The sequence below is a fragment of the Solenopsis invicta genome, chromosome 4 (genome assembly GCF_016802725.1).
Source record: "Solenopsis invicta isolate M01_SB chromosome 4, UNIL_Sinv_3.0, whole genome shotgun sequence".
NCBI lineage: Eukaryota > Metazoa > Arthropoda > Insecta > Hymenoptera > Formicidae > Solenopsis > Solenopsis invicta.
The window spans coordinates 13,095,469-13,115,938 of record NC_052667.1 but is presented as its reverse complement, the minus strand read 5'-3'; the positions used below and the strand labels follow the sequence as shown (position 1 = coordinate 13,115,938).

The 20,470-nt window shown below is 35.7% G+C and overlaps 2 protein-coding genes across 2 annotated transcripts in view; one reads left to right on the top strand and one right to left on the bottom strand.

Annotated features, from left to right (window-relative positions):
• The window catches only part of LOC105206260 (probable tRNA N6-adenosine threonylcarbamoyltransferase), a 46,244-nt gene extending 29,888 nt beyond the window's left edge, over nt 1–16,356 (top strand). The window contains exons 3-4 of the mRNA XM_039447777.1: nt 2,122–2,300; nt 16,067–16,356. Coding sequence (XP_039303711.1) covers nt 2,122–2,300; nt 16,067–16,338 — 451 coding nt within the window. The 3' untranslated portion in view covers nt 16,339–16,356. The remainder of the gene's footprint in view (nt 1–2,121; nt 2,301–16,066) is intronic.
• Nucleotides 16,357–19,285: 2,929 nt separating this feature from the next.
• On the bottom strand, nt 19,286–20,102 carry LOC113005620. The gene is made up of 2 exons (XM_026141404.1): nt 19,974–20,102; nt 19,286–19,906 (listed from the first exon to the last, which is right to left on the bottom strand). The coding sequence occupies exons 1-2, from the start codon at nt 20,100–20,102 to the stop codon at nt 19,286–19,288; spliced, it is 750 nt and encodes a 249-aa protein (XP_025997189.1).
• Between the last annotated feature and the right edge of the window lie 368 nt (nt 20,103–20,470).

Genomic DNA, 20,470 nt, shown 5'->3' with positions numbered 1-20,470 from the left:
ATTTATTAACTCGCGATGACAGCCGCTCACGAAGTTAGAGATAACTAATCAGTACCATGGAAAAACGACAACAATAAACTTCGAGAAATGCGAATATTCGACATTACATGTCTTTTTTTTTAGAAAGAAAATAATATTTTATTTTACGTTTAAGCCGTTAAAAGTTTAATACACTTTTAAACATTAACTATCTGCAGTCTAATATTTCTTTCACTATCTTCTTAGTCCAACCAAATCATTGGTGCCTCATAGTGTTTTTGAAAAGATTTTTGTGCTCTAAAAAACTTGAAAAAATTCTAATGAAAAAATTGTTTGACCGGAAACGTTTTTTACTTTTTTTTTCATATGTATCCGATTTGGATGCAAAAGCGGCAAAATTTGTTGTTGCATAAATAACTTTTTTTATACGTACACCCAAGGACTTTGATTCTGTTCATGGAGAAATTTTCTAAACTGAGAAGTCACTACTTTCTACATACTCGCAATTCATGATTAATGAAACGACTAGAGCTTATTGGTTAATCATGAAGTGTAAGTATGTAGAAAGATAGCGACTTCTCAGTTTGGAAAATTTCCTCATGGACAGAATCAAAGTCCTTGGGTGTACAGTGGGCGGCAAAAAAGTTACAATACTTTTTTTATTAGTTTCGGATCTTATTGTTAGCCTTGCTTATAAAGCGGATAAATGTAAATGAGTAGATTCATAAGTGAAAACCAATTGTTTGGTGATCAGTCTCCATTCCGAAACTTATAAAAAAATGTTGCAATCTTTTTACCGCCCATTGTATATGAAAAACCTTTTTAATTTTAAATAGTCAAAGGTTAATACTTAAGATGTAATAACCCTGTTTTATCGTACACTGGCGTAGCTTGATGGGATTTCAGAGCACGATCGGAGTCCGAGAGAATTACACTGCCTATTCGATAAAGAAAACAAAATATGTTTATTTAAGAGTTTCTCGAATCCGTATTTACAGGCATAATCGGATAGTGAAGTATAATACATTACAACAGAACAGTGATTGTGTGCAACAGTAGTTGATAGGTTTTTATTACATAGAATCAAGTCATATCACAAAGAAACATGCTTATTATATACTTATTTTAACTATTATATGTAAGACAAAACTCAAAAATTACATTATAAGTCGATTTTCGTTTATTTTTCGACTTATTACATAATGCACCATCTTGCTCACACACGACTTTCGTCATTTTTTCTACTTATTGATTTATTAAATATAAATGTTCTAATATGAGAAAATGAAAAATATGAATACGTTATATTACATATATGTATTTAGCCATATAATGTTGTGATTTTATAGAAGAAGTAAAAATCTTTACTATAATTATGTCATTCCTTATAAACAAACGCCAAAAAATTACATATAGCTCCAAAACACATTTTTTTTTAATATCAATTGTCCACTCTTGTGTACAAATTGAAATTATGGATAAATTTAAACAATCTCATATCATCATCTAAAGTCTCTAATGAATTAAATATCTATTTGTCACTTATTATTAATTTGGAAAAATGAACGATTCGTCATCCTATCCACTGCGTCATCTTACCTCTTTTTCCCGTACTCTGGGGGTTCTTCTCCTATATTTTTATTAAATGTACGATTTGCGTTTCTCATTTAACGAATTCTTGTTAGCTAATTTTAAATGAGTTAATTTTTAACTTTGACTAGTCACTTTTAAAATACATATATTTTAGTTATTAATTTTTTTAAATTAAAAGTTTATATATAAAAGAAAAAATACATTTTCATATAAAACACAATATTATTTCGTATGAACTTAATTTACAAGTAAAATATTAAATTTATTTGATCAATCATATTATAATTGTTTTGTTATTTATAGAGCAAACTAATTTTAAAAAGTTACGACATTGAAATTTAATATAAATAATGCTTTTGTAAAAAATAAGTTTTAATTTAACTACATGAATAACGTATCTTATAATTGTGTTTTTTGTTTATATAACTTAACCCAATTAATTTTATAAGCTATTTAAAAAAATACTAGTTTAACTTGATAAATAGTAATCTTTAATTTATGTTTAATGGATCTTATATAATGGATTTTAAATTTGTTTAATGCGAAAAGAGGTGAGAAATTGGCATCGTTACCATATGTAGTGAAAGGGATGGATGTATCATTCTCTGGTATTTTAAGCTATATAGAGGAACATCTTTCTGATTGGTTTGAAACAAAAGAGTTTACTCCCGAAGATTTATGTTTTTCCTTGCAAGAAACTTTGTTTGCCATGCTCATCGAGATTACAGGTAACTGCATGTCTAACAATAAGTAGTATAAAAAGATTGCAAAAATATTGCAGACATTTTATTGTAACATTGCAAAAACTTGGAAAAATGTTGCAGCAACGAAAAAATATTTTTCTGAAATATTGCAACATAATGTTGCAACAATATATAATATAATAAATATTTAATAACACTTATTAAAATTATGGTAATGAAGGTATTTTAAGTTTGAACGAACAATTTCTGGGATATGTATTTTATGTTTCAAAATTTAAAAAAATATACTTTTGAATATTATTTTTTATCTTATTACTCTCTTATTATTGTCTTATTACTGTTAGTGACGCAGCATAAATTTGCGCACATAAGTGGATTTAAATAATGAAATCAAAATCATATCTTTTGATATCTCTTCACTGTCTTCCATAGAAGATAACCAATTTTTTAAATTTTGAAAAAAATTAAGACCACGTAAAAATAACAATTGATGAGTGCTATAGAGATTCTCTTTTATTTGTTAGACAAGCAAGAAGATCACACGTTTTCTTTATATGAAACATTTATTTATTTTTTAATTTAACTTTATTTTTATCAGAACCAGTTGAGTGATTATTTGTACTGGTGGTTAAATTTTAGTTTTACGGCGAAACCTTAGAAGCATTTTTTTGTTAAGATTAAGAAAAATAAAGTAGAAATAGTAATGTAAGAAGATTCATGTAGCACCGATTGTTGCAGAAAGTTTTCAGAAAAGAAATTTATTATTAACCTAATAATAAATTTATTATATTCAGAGGATTATGATTAGCAATATTTTAAAAATACACATCCAGTCATTTCAATAACTGTTTTATAATATTTCAGAAAAATGTCAGATTTTTTTTTTTTGGAGGAATCCAGTAATTTTTTAAGTATAAGAATCACAGATATTTTGCTATCCCAGAGACATCGCAGAAATGTTGCAGACATGTATTGTAACTTTTATAAAATGTTTTATTTTTACAGTTGAAATATTTCTGAGACATCTTTGAAAATTTTCGGAATTGTATGGAAACATTAATAAGACGTATGCAGTATATCTTGTGTATATTATTGTTATAAAAGATAAAATTTAATGATATCTGACAAGAGATCTGATGAGACATGTCAATCGTCTTGCAGTTACTGAGGCCATATTTATATGGCTATGCCATGACGCATTATCATCTTTTGGAAAATTCCTAAAATGATGTTTATCGAAGGGAGACTTCTAAAAATGGGAAGAACGGGTATCTCTAATCGGATTAATTCATGTAACGAAAAATACTCTTAAGAATTATCTAATTAACCTTTTATGATACTTTTTTTAATGAATATAATTTTGTGAAACTTGTTAATTGGCAGTTTTTAAGGTTTCTAAGTACGAATTTGATGTGAAAAATAGAAAATTCAAAATAGTGGATCTAATATGGTAGACAGAATTTTCAAAATTAACTAAATTTGCTTGAAACTTGTTACTTGAGAGTTTTGGAGGTTGCTGTTTAGGAATTCAAGTCCATAATACAAAATTAAAAATGGATCGAATATGGCAGACGGAATTTTCAAAATCAACCAAATTTGCTTAAAACATTGAAAATGATGTTTGCCATATTGGTCCGCCATTACTTCTGGCATTTTGAATTTTGTATTTTTGACATCGAAGTCATAATCAGAGACCTCGGAAACACCTAAATAACAAGTTTTAAGCGAATCCAATTGATTTTGATAGTTTTGTCCGCCATATTGCATTTATTATTTTGAATTTTTGACATCAATTTCGTAATTAGCGACCTCGATAATCCCTAAATAGTAAATTTCAAGCAAATTTAATCAATTTTGATAATTTTATTTGCCATATTGTGTCTGCTATTTTGAATTTTGAATTTTTGACAGATTTGTAATCAGCGAAACCCCCGATAGTGATTTTGAAGTATAGATTATTATGCAAAATTTTATACAAACAAATTTGCTTTCTAAAAACGACAATTTGTCAGTATATACATATTTATTAATGACAAATATTTATTTAAAATATGATACTAAAACTTAATTTATTAGTTAGAGGAAACCTCTACCCAGCCAGAAATGACTCATCGAATTGATATCGATTCGACATTGAAAATAGTGATCGAAAACTAATCGAAATACTCATCGATTTCGATTCGATTATGTCACACTTTTCGATGAATTATTGACTAAAAAAATGATCGATTTTGACTCGATTTTGGCTTGATTTTAGCTCGATTTCAACTAGATTTCAAATACTGTTTTTTTTTACTGCAGCTACATTTAATTGGGTTACTAGAGCCTTAATCTAAGTACACATGAATAACTGTTGCATACGAAAATAATAGTTTTTTGACTGTGATTAGCTGATTGTGTACAAAATTGCTATTTTTGTATGCGAAAGTTATTCGTATGAACTTGAAAATTGGTCCCCAGAAAAAACGAATTATTGTCTTGTACACCCAAGGACTTTGATTCTGTCTATGGGGAAATTTTCCAAACTGAGAAGTCACTACTTTCTACATACTCGCAGTACATGATTAATGAAACGACTAGAGCTTATTGGTTGTTACATTAATCATGAACTGTAAGTATGTAAAAAGATAGCGACTTCTCAGTTTAGAAAATTTCCCCATGGACAGAATCAAAGTCCTTGGGTGTACATCCACGGTCATCGATTCTGTCCCTCGGAAAATTTTCCAAACTGAGAAGTCACTATCTTTCTACACACTTACAGTTCATGTTTAACGTAACGAGTTTACAGTCGCGACGGCCGCTTGCGACCGCATTTGACATAAAGGCGATGTAACTTTTCTATCAAATGTGATAAATTTTTGGAGATTAATTCGCAAACTTGAGTTTTGAAGATTAATAATTTTTCGTGATGAAAAAGAAGATAAATTAAAAATAAAGTTTTAAAAACTATCAAACTATTATTAAATTATTGTATTATTAATGTTCCAGCGGCATTTAATTAATAATTTCTACGTTAATCATGAACTGCAAGTATGTAGACAGATAGTGACTTCTCAATTTGGAAAATTTTCCGAGGGACAGAATTGATAACCGTGGATGTACATACCATACGATAAGAACGCGCTCACGGCGCTGTAACAATAGCGTAAGTAACAATCAAAGGTGATTGGCTGGATCTAAAAGTACGAACCAATCGTCTCTAATTGATACTAACAACTATTAATTTGATAGTAATATTTGGCAAGACTAGCTTTGATTGTTTTCTTTCTTTTTTTCTCTTGTGTCACATAGATAAAACGCGGCTGCAAACCGATTTAAATCTACTCAGTTGCCGTGTTGTTTGCGTACACGCAACAAACGTGGCTTATACATAATATAAGTAATAAAATATAAATCACCCATATATGAAACTTTTTTGTTGTCAATATTTATTTTTTTATAATAATTAAATAAAAAAATCAATTTTTATATCAAATAATAATAAATATAATAAATTTTATACAAAAATTTAAAAAATATTTATTTGTTCTTTACAAAAAAGTGATTTTTTAAAAGTAGAGATTTTAAAACTTTTTTAATTTAAATTTTATTCATTTTTTTACGAAGTTACAGCTGTTAACTAAAAAATTAATATTGTAACATAATTATTAAATGCTAAAATCGGACTTCCGTTTCCGGTAGCGAGAGTGATTGACATGTGTGTGTGGAGAGTGCGATTGATAAGCAGGAGTAAGGGGATAAGGTGGGACGTGGTGGAGTGCGTGGAGGTGAAGGGAAAGAGAAGAGGCTGGTGGTGGAGGGCGAATAAGGGTAAAGGGCCGAGGTAAGGGAATAGTGAGACAGGAGTGATAGTAAGGTTGGGACGGGATTTGGAGGTTAGACGGGAGAGCAGGTATAGAGAGTAGCGAGTAGAGTCCTATATAAAGAGAGAAGCGACATCGAACCCCCACCACAACCTTCAGTATCCAATTGAGTCCTCCACCGCCATTTTGGGACCGCTCTAACGTCATCAAACACTATTCGTATTATTCTACAAACAGCTGTGGTCACAATATGGCTGCTCGCTTAGCTAATCAAGTATCAATCAGATTACCAATCAGAGCTTTGGACATCAATGTCGTTTCTCTCTTTATATAGGACTCTAGTAGAGAGAAAGCAGAAAAGAGGGAAGGTAGCGACATCGGGCGGTAGAAGTGAGAAGCATAGCAGGAGAGAGTAAGTGCAGTTGCGGGAAATTTAGAATTGGAGTAACTTTTGAGTAACCGATATATTATCATAATAATGTAATTTTGTATTTTTACATTTGCTACATCTATAAAATGATTTACAAATAAGCTAAAAATATTATTAAACTTGATCAAATTGTTTTCTTAGATTAAAAAATGTGATCATCTTAAATATAAAAAGTCATATTTTCTAGTAAATATTTTCTGCAATAATAGATTACTTAATTAAAAAAAAAATTTTTTTTTAATTTATATTTTATTTAAAATTATTAAAATAAATAAATAAATATTTCAAAAAAAATTTTTAACCCGACTGCAAGTAAATAAACTCTTGAATTGGGAAAGTTGGCAGGTTAAAAGAAAGACGAGATGGAGGGAGGGAAGGAAAGGGAAAGGGAAATGGAGGAGGGAAAAGGGGAGGAGAAGAGGAAGGTGGGAAGACCGAGCAAAGCAGAAGGGATGAGGGATAGAGTATATAGTCTGTCGCTGATAGATGCGTTTAAGAAAGGAGAGAAAAAGAAGGAGATAGATGCATTACAGGCAGATATCTTTAAGAAAAGTATAAAGGTATTGAGATCGCCGGAAAAACAGCTGAAGAAACAAGAAGAAGGGGGGTTGAGTGAGATATTAAGGGAGGTGAGGGAGGGTTTTAAGGAAATTAAAGCGGAATTAAGAGAGGTGAAGGAGGGGAAAGCAGAAATGAGGGAATGGATGGAAGATATGAGGAAAAGATTAGACAGTTTAGAGAAAAGAGTGGAAGAGATCGAGAAAGGTAGAGGGAGGGAGGAGAAAGAGAAAGGGGATGAGGAAAAGGAGGAGGAAAAGATAAAGCAGATAGAGAGAAGGAGGAAGGGAGAGATGAAGGAATTAGAAGAAAGGATGAAGAGAATAGAGTTAGAGGGGGAAAAGAGGAAAAGGGAAGAAAGGAAGAAAAATATAATCATAAAAGGAGTGAAAGCAAAGGAGAAAGGGATAGAGGTGTTGAGAAAAGAGGAGAGATAGTGGGGACGACGGGGGCGACAGCGAGAGTGGAAGGGATAAGGAGTATAGGGAAGAAAGATAAAGAGGGAAGGGAAAAGGTATGGGTAAGATTGGCGAGTGTAGGAGAGAAAATTGAAGTGATGAAAGGAAAAGCGAAGCTGAGGGAAAGAAGGGAGTGGATAGTAGATGATCTGACAGAAAAGGAGAGAAGGATAGAGTGGTGAATAAGGAAGGAAGCGTAAAGGATAAGGAGGGAAGGTAGGAAAGTAAGAGTAGGATATATAAAAATATGGATGGAGGAGAAATTATGGGTATGAGATGAGATTAAAGATGAGTTGAGGGAATGGCACGGAAAAGAAGTAAGAGAATGGAAGGGGGGGGATAGAGAAGGGAAAAGGGGTGGAAAAAGAGTAAGAGGATTTTTAGTAGGGTGGTGGACGGAGGGAGAGGGAGAGGGGGAAAACGAAGGAAATATAGAAAATGAGAAACATAGGAAAAAGAGGAGGAATAAGAAAAAAGGAGATGGTAAAAAGTATAAGATAGGCTTTTGGAATGGGGCAGGCATGGAAAACAAAGAAAAGGATTTCAGGGAGAAACTAAAAGGATGGGATGTGATGTTCCTAAGTGAGACTTGATTACAGAAGAAAAGATTTGAAAGAGTTTGAAAATGGCTGCCAAAAGGATACGTGTGGAAAGTGCAAGAGGCGGCAAAGAAGAGTAAGAAAGAGATCGCAATGGGAGGAATAATTGTGGGAATAAGGGAAGGGATAGGGAGAGAAGAGGAGGATAAGGAAAGAAAAGAGGAGGGATAAAAGCAGTAAAAGTAAATTTAGGGGGAGAGTGGTGGAGGCTAATAGGAGTGTATGTGAATAGAGATTTGGAGGAAAAAATGGGGAAGCTGAGAGAGTGGATGGAGGATAGAGGGTTTTAATAGGGGGAGTGAGGGTGTTAATAGGGGGGATTTCAATGCTAAGACGGGGAGAGCAGGGGGAAGAATAGGTGAGGATGAAGAGGAAGGAGTAGAATAGGGAAAGAGGAGCTCGAAGGATGAAAAGGTGAATAGAGAGGAAAAGAAGCTATGTGGTTATATAGGAGAATTGGGATGGTCAATATTGAATGGAAGTGTAAAGGAGGATGAGGAGGGGGAATGGACGTGTAAAGGGGGATGAGGAGGGGGAATGGACAGGAAGGAAGGAAGAGACCGTAATAGATTACGTGATCGGGAATGAAGAGACAAGAAGGAAGGTGGAAAAGATGAAGGTGGAGGATTAGGTGGACTCCGATCATCAACCGATAATGGTATGAGTGGAGGAAAGAGGGCGGAGGGAAAAGACCGGAAAAAGGAAAGAGAGAGGAAGAAGGGGGGTTTGGACGGAGAAAGGAAAAAAGAAATTTGAGGAATACTTTGGGAAAAGGGATCGTGATGGTGAGGGGTAGGGGAGGTTTAGAGGAAAATGAAGAGAAAAGTAGTAGTGGCATTAGAGAGAGTAGAGAAGGAAGAGAAGAAGGAACGGAGAGAATGGTGGGATGAGGAATGTAGGGATAGGAAAAGAGAGGTTATGGAGGAATTAAAAAGGTGGAGGAGGAGAGGGGGAGAGGGGAAAAAATATAAAGAAATGAGAAGGAAGTACAGGGAACATTGTGAGAAGAAGAAGAAAAGGGAGAGGGAAATAGAAGGAATAAGATCCGAAAAGGATGTGTGGAAGGTAGTGAATAAAGGAAGGAGGAAGAGAAAGAGAGTTAGGGAAGGGATTGAAATGGGGGAGTGGGATAAACACTTTGGAGAGGTACTGGAGGGAGTGAAGTGGAGGATAAGAGCGGAGGTAAGAGGGGAGAAAGGTAGAGGAGGAAGAAGAGATTAGTAGAAAGGAAATTGATAGGGCGATAATGAAATTAAAGGACAGAAAAGCGGCAGGAGGGATTGGGATTATGAATGAAGTATGGAAATATGGGGGAAAAGAAATAAGAGAATAGCTTTGGGAAATATGCAATAGAGTGTGGAAGGGAGAGGGATGCCCGGAAGAATGGAGAGAAGGGATAGTGGTACCGATAGTGAAAAAGAGGGAGGGGAAAAAGGTAGAAGCCTATAGGGGGGTTACGCTTACGCAAACGGCGTATAAAATGTATGCGGCGGTTTTGGCGGAGAGATTGAAGGAAGAAGTGGAAAATAAAGGGATATTACCCTCGAGTCAAACGGGGTTTAGGAGAGGGGTAGGAACAATAGACCACATATACGTGTTAAATTATCTAATAAATAAGAAAATAGCTGAAACGAAAGGCAAAATAGTAGTTATGTTCGTGGATATGAAAGCAGCGTTTGACTCGGTGGAGAGGGAGATACTGGTACAGACAATTAGGAGGAAGGGAGTGAGAGAGAGAATCTGGTGGTGAGGTGAGAGGAAGTTTTGGAGGAGACAATAAGTAGAGTAAGGGTGGGGGGAAGGGAGGGGGACAACTTTTGGACAGGTAGAGGAGTGAGACAGGGATGTCCGTTGAGCCCATGCATGTTCACACTACTGCTAGCGGATTTGGATGAGGAGTTAGAAAAGGGGGGATGGGGGAGTAAAGATGAAGGAAAGAAAATTCTATTCCCTGGCGTATGCGGATGATGTGGCGGTGGTGGTAGAGGAGCAGGGATCAAAGGGTTAATAAAAACATTAGAAGGATTTGTAGAACAGAAAAGATTAGAGGTAAATGTGGAGAAAACAAAAGTGATGAGGTGTAGAAGAGGGGGTGGGAGACAGAAAAAAATAATATGGAAATGGAAAGGAAATGAAATAGAGGAATTGAAAAGGTATAAATATCTGGGGTACATGATGATGGCAAATGGGGGACAGAAAGAGCATATAGAGGAGAGAGTCAAAAAAGGAGCGGTGGTGATGAGAGAGGTATAGGAAAGAGGAAATTCGGAAAGGACTGGGTTAGAAGGCTGTGGTTATTTGATAGGTTGGTGTGGACGGTGGTTAACTATGGTGTAGAAATTTGGTGGTGGAAAGAAAGGGAAGGTGTAGAGAGGATACAGGACAGGTATTTGAAATGGGTAATAGGGGTGGAAAGGTACACAGCGGGGTACATGGTAAGGGAGGAGGTCAAGAGAGAAAAATTAAGGGGAAGGGCAGGAATGAGGGCATGAAGCTATGAAAAGAACCTGGGAGGAGGAGGGGGGGAGTTGGCAAGGTTGTGTTGGAAGGAGATAAAAGGTAGAGTGAAGGAGGGAAAGGTGATGGGAAAATGGGAGGAAGAAAGAAGAGATTTCTATGAAGAAAAGAGCTGGAATATCAAGGAAATAGAAAAGTTGAGTGAAGAGGGAGGGTTAAGGCGGGAAGAGTTGGTAGCAAGGGAGAGGAGGCGGCAGGAAGAGGAAAGAATTAGGAGCTTGAGGTTCAACAGATGGCATAACAGAGTGAAGGGGAAGGGAGTGCCGGAGTACTTGAAGAGGGATTGGAAGGAGGAAAGATGGAAAAGGATTGCAAGGTTTAGGTTAGGAGACGGTATGAGAGGAGATAGACACTGGGAAGAGAAGGAGAAAAGAAAGTGTAGAATATGTGGATGGGGGGGAGGAAACATGGGAACATATATGAGAGGAATGCACGGATTGGGGGACGGAAAAGGGATGGCAAGAGATGGGGGAAGAGGTTTTAGGTGAGAGGGAGGAGGGAGAGGATGAAGAAACTGGAGATGAAGGAGGGAGGAGGGTGGCTGAGTATGAATGAGAGTGTGGAAGGAAGAGAGGAAAATGCAGCGGAAACGGAAGTCCAGAGAATGAGTGTCGAGGTATGAATGGATGAGTGATCTTTCTCTCTCTCTCGTGCGTTGTAAAGGATGCGAGAAATAAAATGTTGAAACTATGTAAGCGGAGCGGAGGTATGCAAGGAATAAAGTACCTTTATATATATTATTAAATGCTAAAATCTTAAAATTTTTACATTATTTATGTCTGCTAATACAATATAATCCAATATTCATATTGTATTTTATATAATGTAAATAAAAGTGATTGTATAAAATTCTAATTGAAATATTATCGAATCGATATCGAATCAATGAAATATCGATGTCCTCACAGAAAATATATATACTTAAATGGGAAAATTATGATTTAGTCTACTGATTAGTAAATGTTACAAATATTATAACTTGTTTTTTTTTTAAATATCGTATAAAACAGACATCGAAACAGCCTCAAATTTTGATCATTATTTCGATTTAATGTAATTTCGATGGTTTTGACGTCAATTCGACATCGAATCGATAAGTCATTTCTGGCTGGGTAGTAATTTAGCAATACCAAATGAGCTAAAGAAATGCGTGAAACAATGGATTCATTGATAAAATAAACTTGGATCGTAGATTTGGTTTTCAAAGCTACACCGTGACGCAAAAGGTTAAAAAAAGGAACTACTGGAAAATTCTTTGTCATATACATTCTTAAAATGAATACATACGTGGTCGACACTCACGTTATGACTGTTGTTACGTCCGGCGCTATTTTCTCGTATATAACGTCCTACATTGCGCATCTTACGCGATTGCGCATTCCCAATCGGTACACAATATTTAAAAAATGTTTTTAAAAACATTTAAAAAACATTTTTAAAAACATTTATAAAAACGTTAAAAATAATGGGTTAAGTGCTCTTTTTTCATTAAAAAAATATTTATTTTAACGTTAAAAAATTTTTTTTAAATATTATTAAAACGTTTTTTAAACATTTAAAGAAAACGTTTATTAAACGTTAAAGAAACGTTTTTTTTAACGAAGCAAAACAATATTTAACAAAAAATATTTTAAAAACTTTTGCAATAAAAAGTTTTTTTAAAAAGATTAAAATTAGTGGATTTATGCCCCTTTTTACATTAAACAAAATTTTTTTAAATATTGAGGTTTTTTTATGAATTTTTTTTCTCGGAAATTTCCACGCGGTCACCCATTCAAATTGCGACTCCCGTTAACGTTGCTTGATCTCTATGATCGCTGCGAACTGATCCCTTGTGTGATCTGTAAACACTTTGTGCTAATACATGTACATTACTGATAAATCAGGTCAATATATGTTCTCGAAAAGACGAAATATATACAATTAAAGTATATTATTTATATAAATATATATAATTAACAGTATAATTAAAGGCTAAGACGAGCAAGACGATTGTTGATTTAAATATTTTATTAGAATCTAATAAGATTTCGGTACGTTTTGATCTAACTTGACCTTCTTCAGCCGCAAAAATAACATTAAACTGTCATAATAAAGAATTTGCACGGTATATAGCGCATGTCAAAAAACCCCATTGTAAATAACATTAAACTGTCATAATTAAGCATCCCTGATTAAAAATACCGATAGAAAACAATAGAAGGTATCAGAAACCTGATACAAAATGGAATTCTATCGTTTTGTATCAGGTTTCTGACACTTTCTATCGTTTTCTATCGGTTTTTTTTTTATCAGGGATTTGCATGGTATTTAACACATGTTAAAAATCCACCCGTTGTATCATTAGGCAGTGGAAAAAACTTGGAATTAGTCATACAATTGTTGATAAACAATGCCTATCCGTTGGAATTAATTTTTAATAAAATCAACATTAGACTAAAAAAACTAATCAACACGAAATTAAATAATCTAAAAGATAAGACTCAAAATAAAGTTGAACCGGAAAATGATAATAAAAAATTTATAACAATCCCGTATATAAAAAGTGTGCCCGAAGCAGTGACATCAGTCATAGGTAGGAACGAATTCATAATAGGCTATAGATGTCTGAACCGACTGAATAAGTTTGTAAAAGCACATAAGGATAAAGACTTCTCCACTGCCACAAACAACGTGGTATATAAAATAAATTGTAGCGACTGCGATGCGTTCTATGTGGGTCAGACGAAAAGGAAGTTGAACACCAGAGAATTAGCTTTGTTTTGTTATTATATTCATATGCACTTTGTTAATCATGTGTTATAACACTTGGAAAATTTAATGCACAGCATTCGTAGGAGTCACTTTGTTAGAAATGATCTTATTTAAATTGAATAATTATGTCGTGGAAAGGCAGCGTCGAAAGAGGGGGGGAGAGAGAGAGAGAGAGAGAGAGAGAGAGAGAGAGAGAGAGAGAGAGAGAGAGAGAGAGTGACGTGGAGAGATAAACAGAGACAGAGACTTTGTCACTTGAATATACGGGCGGCTGGAGAATTTTTTTACCTGCGTAAAGAAGCCTGACCCGCACGAGAAAATCAATTGCCGAAAGATCTAGAATGTTCGATTCAAGAGAGAACAGAATTGTCTTCCAGATTCTGGTAATCTTTTAGACGTACGTTCCTTTAAGTATCAGCTGGTGTCTGTAGGATCTTGATGATCCTTAGACGAGAGTTTCCCGAAGGAACGGCGGTTGTCCTTGAGATCCTAATGATCTAAAGACGAATATTCCCTGAAGGAACGGCAGGTGTCTTTAAGATCCTGATGATCTTAAGACGAGTATTCCCTGAAGGAACGGCGGGTATCTTTAAGACTATGCTGATTTTAAGATGAGTAGATAGAGGTTGCAGAACGTGTTTGTAAGATCTTTGCGATCTTCAGACGAACACTGACCTGAGAGAGAGATTTGCCACCAGAACGCTCGTGATAGTATTGAGTATGAATGTATCTAGCTCGGCATTCGAGTTCTGGCTTTTGTTTTCTGCAACCACAAGGAATTGAACGTTCTTTCTTCGAGTAAAACGCGCACGCACAAAACGAGAAGATTTTCACTCGATAAGTGTTCGAACTACAATGATGTAAGAATGAACGTGTTTGATCTGCCAACCGTTAGAAATAGAAAAAAAATGATGGAGCGGAAAACGAAAATGTGTTGCTAGCCGAGAGTTTTTTGTGCATCTTTGGTCGGGGCGAACGAGGCTTTTCTTGAGCGACCACACGTCATTGAGCATGCCCCATACCAACGAAGCGTCGAAGTGCGTTTATTTAAACGCACTTATAATATTGACTCTATATTATAGTTAATGCAAAGTGTATATTTTTAACGGCATTTATTTATTATAGGCTTAACGCGTTTTTGCACTACACGAACGAATTTGGCAGAAAAAAGTGTCGTTTGCCCCGCGAACTGAGATATTATTGACGATTCAGGTTACAGGTTAGGAAACCTGTCATATCGCGGCAATCATTGCGACCACGTGATGCATTACATGATCGCATGCGGGCTGATAGTGCATAATAATGAGCGCCACTTGCTACTTGTATCGAAAAGATGTATTCGACAAGACTCGCTTGGCGATGACAATGACGACGTTTCTTACATGTAAAATATCGAAATTTAGACTTTGCGTTGCGATATCTCCGCACGTAGGGCACGGAGAGAAAAAATAAAAACACTTATTATGTAATTTTTTCCAAGCTATTGTTTGAGATTATTCAGAATTTTATCGGTTCAGCCGTTACTGAGATCTGATAATCTCGCATGCTTGGAACTCGTTGACTCGAGTAAAAGAGAGTCGATTCGCTTCGCTCGCACTTTGGTGCGCGGCGCGACCGCTCTTGATGAAGAAATGTTACATACAATAAAAGAATACAAACGCACAATAAAAAATTTTATTGTTTTAGCGTTTTCGGAAAAAGTCAGGAACTATTCGTATTTCGTGTAATTATATCTGTTGAGTATTAAATTGTGTATTTGGTACATAGAACGCAAATATGAAAGAAAAAAAATCGTCCGAACGACGATTCGACGTTTAATATTTCAAATAGCCCAGATATCAACTGTGCGCATTATTGCGTATGATCGACAAGAAATAGACATTACACAGCAAAAAGTAAACACGTAATGTTTCAAATGCATTCAACTGGATGCATTCAAAGTTTTTGAAAAGAATCTTATTTATCTTACTTAAATTTCGAAGAAATGCTGTCTATCAGAAATTGATTGTCGCAAAACACATTTTTCACTACTATGACTTTAATATGACGCTGTTATCAACAAAACTTTGTCGGCAGCATTGTTACATTAGGACGCGTTTAAAGTAAAATTTTAATATGTATCCATAAAAAGATATTTCCATTTTTTGAATTGCCCCGTTTTCCGAATCATCCCGAGTAGCAATCATGTAACTCTTTTCTTAGGGCGGAAAAATAAAAAGTGAAATCTTTCGCCACTGAAGTTAATGGCGAAATTTTTCACTTTTTACCTTTCCGCCCTAGGGAAAAAGTTACATGATTGCTACCCCGGTCTCCCCTATCTATGTGCATTTTAATTTGTATCTGTATTTGTGTGTATCGAGATACATTTTTAAAAAGTCTTATTATTGTCTATACCTTAACGATATTTTCTGAAATATTGTATTACAATGTATAAAGTTGCTGCAATATACACACGAGATCATTACTGTTTAACCATTTAAAGTTAGCAACGTTTTAATTTTCATTTAGGATATGTTACGTATATATATTGTAGAAAACAAGAACGCAGCTAACTTAAGATGGCTAGGCATTAATAATCTTATGTGTACATAGAAGGTCTTGTATTGTAGGAAGTTGATAAATTTTTCTTTTATTTCTTCCTTGTTTGTATTTACATTGATTAATATTTCAGAGCGTGCAATGGCACATGTGGGATCAAACGAGGTATTAATTGTAGGCGGTGTGGGATGTAACGAAAGACTGCAGGAAATGATGGGCATTATGTGCAAGGAAAGGAACGCGACTCTTTATGCGACGGATGAGAGGTTCTGCATAGATAATGGTGTTATGATTGCGGTCGCCGGATTGCTTCAATACAAATGCAAGAGTAATACTCCTTGGATGCAAACTACTTGCGTTCAGAGATATCGAACGGATAACGTGTATATTTCCTGGAGAAAATAAAATATTTTATTAAGGAAATTTTTCATTGAAAGTATTTACATTTTTATCATCAGTATTTTGATTATGAACTATTCTTCTAGAATTAAGTTTATATAATCCAATCTAAAATAAATCAATTATTTGCTCGTAACTAGATCTCAGTACTAAAATAACGTTTCTTATGTGATTTCACATACAATTTTTAATTCTCTCGAATTGTATGCCATTACTTTCGATTGCAAACACAATTCTTAAATTGAACTAGAACTGTAATATCACGATTTCTTTTTCTTTTATAATCTTAATTTATATTACAATCAAGATTTAACATTCATAATATTTGTGTCATTATTTAATATCCCGTAGGAAAAAGACCCAATGCCACTTTCTTCCACGTTATAAGGATTCCTTAGTTAAATCCTATGATATTTTTTTCTTTAATCTATAGGTAGTTTGCGTTTCTCTTATTTATTAGGTTATCCGCAAGTGCGTTTGGATAAGCATTTATGTATTTGGGATATTTTAAGCTGTAGTTTATTTCTTTTTTATAGTTGGAATTTTCAGATCGCAATGTAGTATATTGTTGGTAATATACTACAGGACATCAATAATGACTCGTAATAGGTTAAACCTTTGTAATATCTCTAAATTTATGTTAGATACTGTTGTCCATAATTGAATTCCAGGGGTCCATATTGGCTTGATTATAATTTTATAAATCAGTATTTTGTTAGTTTCTATTGTTAGTTGGGACTTAGAGCTAATTAACTAATAGGGGAAGGTGGGGCAAGAGGGATGGTCGTGTTATAGTCAAGCAATAACACGGAAAATCCGCAACGAGGTTACCATGCCACGAAAAAAAATACGATTGTAAAGCGTTGTCGCAACACGAAGTCCGAAATCTTAGGAATCCGAAAACCTACGGACTACTTGGCTTGACTGTGTCACGAAAACGCTGAGTAGCAATTGCGTCAAGCAGCGGTTTTGCGCAATCACTTGTATAAAAACTGTCGCTTGACGATCAAGCGACGGAGAGCGCGTCATCAGAAGCGAGTATATCAAGCAATTACGCTGTCAACGAACGCCGAAGCATCAGAACATGTCAATTAGCGATACTGTCTTACGACGACTCCCCGAGACACCGAATTCCGCGATATCTGATACGTCTGCTATCAACGCTGTAAGCCTTTGTCGAGAGCTGTAACCGAAGCAACTATAAAACAAATATACTGATTTTATGAATCTATTGATTTCCTTCCTCTCGAGTCTTCTTTCGGATCCTCGATACCCCGGTGTTTTTGAGCTTAGGTTCGATTCGTGCGCTAACCGTACGTCAGCCGAGCGCCAGACTTGCGCCCTTTTCTCGGAACGTACGCTAGCCGCACAACAGTAGGGTAAGACAGAGTATAGTGCGATTTGAATCCAGGAATTACAATCAAGCATTAAATACGGCTCCTCGATCGTTGAAAGTTACCCATGAGCCAGGGAAGTAGGCAGCTGCATTATTGAGTTACATCATGTAATGACACTGCTTTATCGTGCACGGACGTAACTCGCCGAGATTTCCAGGGCATGATTGGGGTCCGAGAGAATTAGACGAGTTTTTGGTATTGTTAATAAATTAAGTTTATTTAATATTCTGATTGATTGGAATTTACAAGTACAGTTAAGAAGAAGATATGGTACAAACGTGATGTAATACAGTGTAATCGGTTTGGCAGAAGTCAGATCGCGGGTTTGTTTATTAGCGAAGAAATACGAGCCCCTCATTAGATCCCGGTTCTCAGCCCATTCGAATAGGCTTCGGTATAGCTTGTTTCTTCATGATGCACATAGGTCGGAAGGAGGAAGAAGTTCAGTGTTGACCCCCTGATAGCCTCTTTAGCCGCGCAATCCGCCTGCTCATTTTCTGCGATGTTCAGATGAGCCGGAATCCATATCAGAAAGGTATCTTTTCCTCTGAGCTTTAGTTCTTTCAAGATATACAGAATATTAAGAATTAGGCTAGTTGAGTTTTTCCTGCTTTTTTTAGAAGGGAGAAATGCGCGCAAAACGCTTTTAGAGTCAGAAAAGACGGATATTCTATTAGATGGGGAATTGGATGCAATTATCAATGCCGAGAATTACCATTGCTTCACAAGTAAAGATGGACGCCTTGCTTGAAATACGGAAGCAATGAGTGCAGCTCTTGATATATCCACTACTTCGTTGGTTATTGGGACATGTGCTAAAGGGACGTAGGTTATCGGGAATTATTTTAAATTTGACATGTATTATCAGGACGTGGGTTATCGGAGTCAGGTCTGTCAGAGTCAATAATTGCATCGAGTTCTACCAGCGAGAACGGAAGAATTGGACATGATCATACGACAACAAATTCAAGAGAGGTGGCTCGGAAGAGCAGCAAGGAGGACAAAGTTTATCTGACCGAGGATGATACGCGAGGAAGATTCGTCATAAGCATTTGCTGTTTCTTTTCTATGGAATGTGTTACCCCTTGTTCTAATGTTTTGACAAACAAATTTTAGACTCGAGAATCTATTCAGCGAACCGCAGAAGTCGAGGAAATAGCTACGTTTTCTTTTTTAAAAATGTTATTTAGCAATGGCATCTGCTTGCTTATAATTGAGAAAGTTCTCTTTTGAGGAGATGAATTTGAATTTGAGAAAAACTGCTTTCTGTTTCTGCACAGTTTTTCATCACGGAGACGCCTTAATTTCTGGATTCGACTGGAGCGCTGGAAAAGGAAGGAGTAATTTTTTATTTGGGGTGAATCATCGAATTGTATTGTTAACCGAGAAGGTTTCCGGATGGATTTCGCGTTCGTGTTGGGCACTTTGCTGACGTTTTGCAAATATTGCAGCCTGCGTCATCAGGGGTGAGAGCTCCAATACTGAGCTTTCTTCGCTTGTAGTGGTCCTTATATATCCTTGTTGCGCCCGGTGCGGGTGGGGGGAGGTTGATTTGGTCAGCCAATTAGAGCGTTTTGATTGGCCGGCCGGTCAATTAAAAAGCCCGGGAGAACGGGGTGCCAAATAGGATTTGAAGAGTTTTTGTCGCAGTTGAAGTTGTCAAGATGTTTTAAGATTTCCAGACCTTTCCAATATTTTCTGGCAAAGTAGCCTTGTGACGGGTTCAATATGATAGACTTATCATACTGCACGGCATGTCCAGTCTCCATCCAATGTTCCGCCAAGGCTGATTGCGAAAAATGGCTGTATTTGGCACACCTCTGGTGTTCCTTGATCCGTGTACTGATCTTTCTCCCGGTTTCTCCTATGTACACTTTTCCGCAGACGCAAGGTATTTTGTACACACCTGGTGTTTCCAGGCTTGATCTTTGATCTTTGGGATTAGGAAGTAATTGAGCAATTTTTTTCTGGGGTTTGAAGATTACTCTGATGTTATGTTTACTCAAAATTCTGCTTATGTGCTCTGTTGTACCTTGAAGATACGGAAAAACAGCCGTCATTTTTCTTTCTTTTTCTTCATCTAGATTTTCAGTGTTGTTGGGACTGGAGATCTTGTTCTCTAATCTCTTGGTTATCTGATTAATGTTCTTGCTGTTGTACCCATTCCTAGTCAAGGTCTAATTAAAATGTTGTAACTCTTCAGCCAGGAATGTTGGTTCAGAAACTGTGAAAGGCTCTGTATACCAATGAGTTAATAACTAAATTATTTTGTGACAGATGGTGATAAGAGGTTACGTGAAGATACCAGTTAGTGTGGGTAGGTTTTTGGTAAACCCGATGGCTTAAGGTACCATCTCCGTTTCTTTGCACCATCACGTCTAAGAAGGAAATTTAGTTCTCCTGTTCTACCTCCATTGTAAACTTAATGTTTGGGTGTTGGGCGTTGAGAAAAGCGAGGAAGGGTGTAATAGTTTGTTTGCCGTGGCTCCATATAACAAATGTGTCATCTACGTATCCAAACCACGTGGAAGGTTTGAGGGGTGCGTTCTTCAGAATTTTGTTTTTGAAATGTTCCATGAAGATGTTTGCAATAATCGGTTAGGTGAAACAGGGGATCCTACTGCTGCTCCAGAAATTTGTTTAAATAACTCTCCTTGAAACTGGAAGTAGGTTGAGGTTAAGCAATGTTATATTAGTGGGAAGAGGTTGGCCGAAAGTTTATCGGACTTTTTGATAATGTC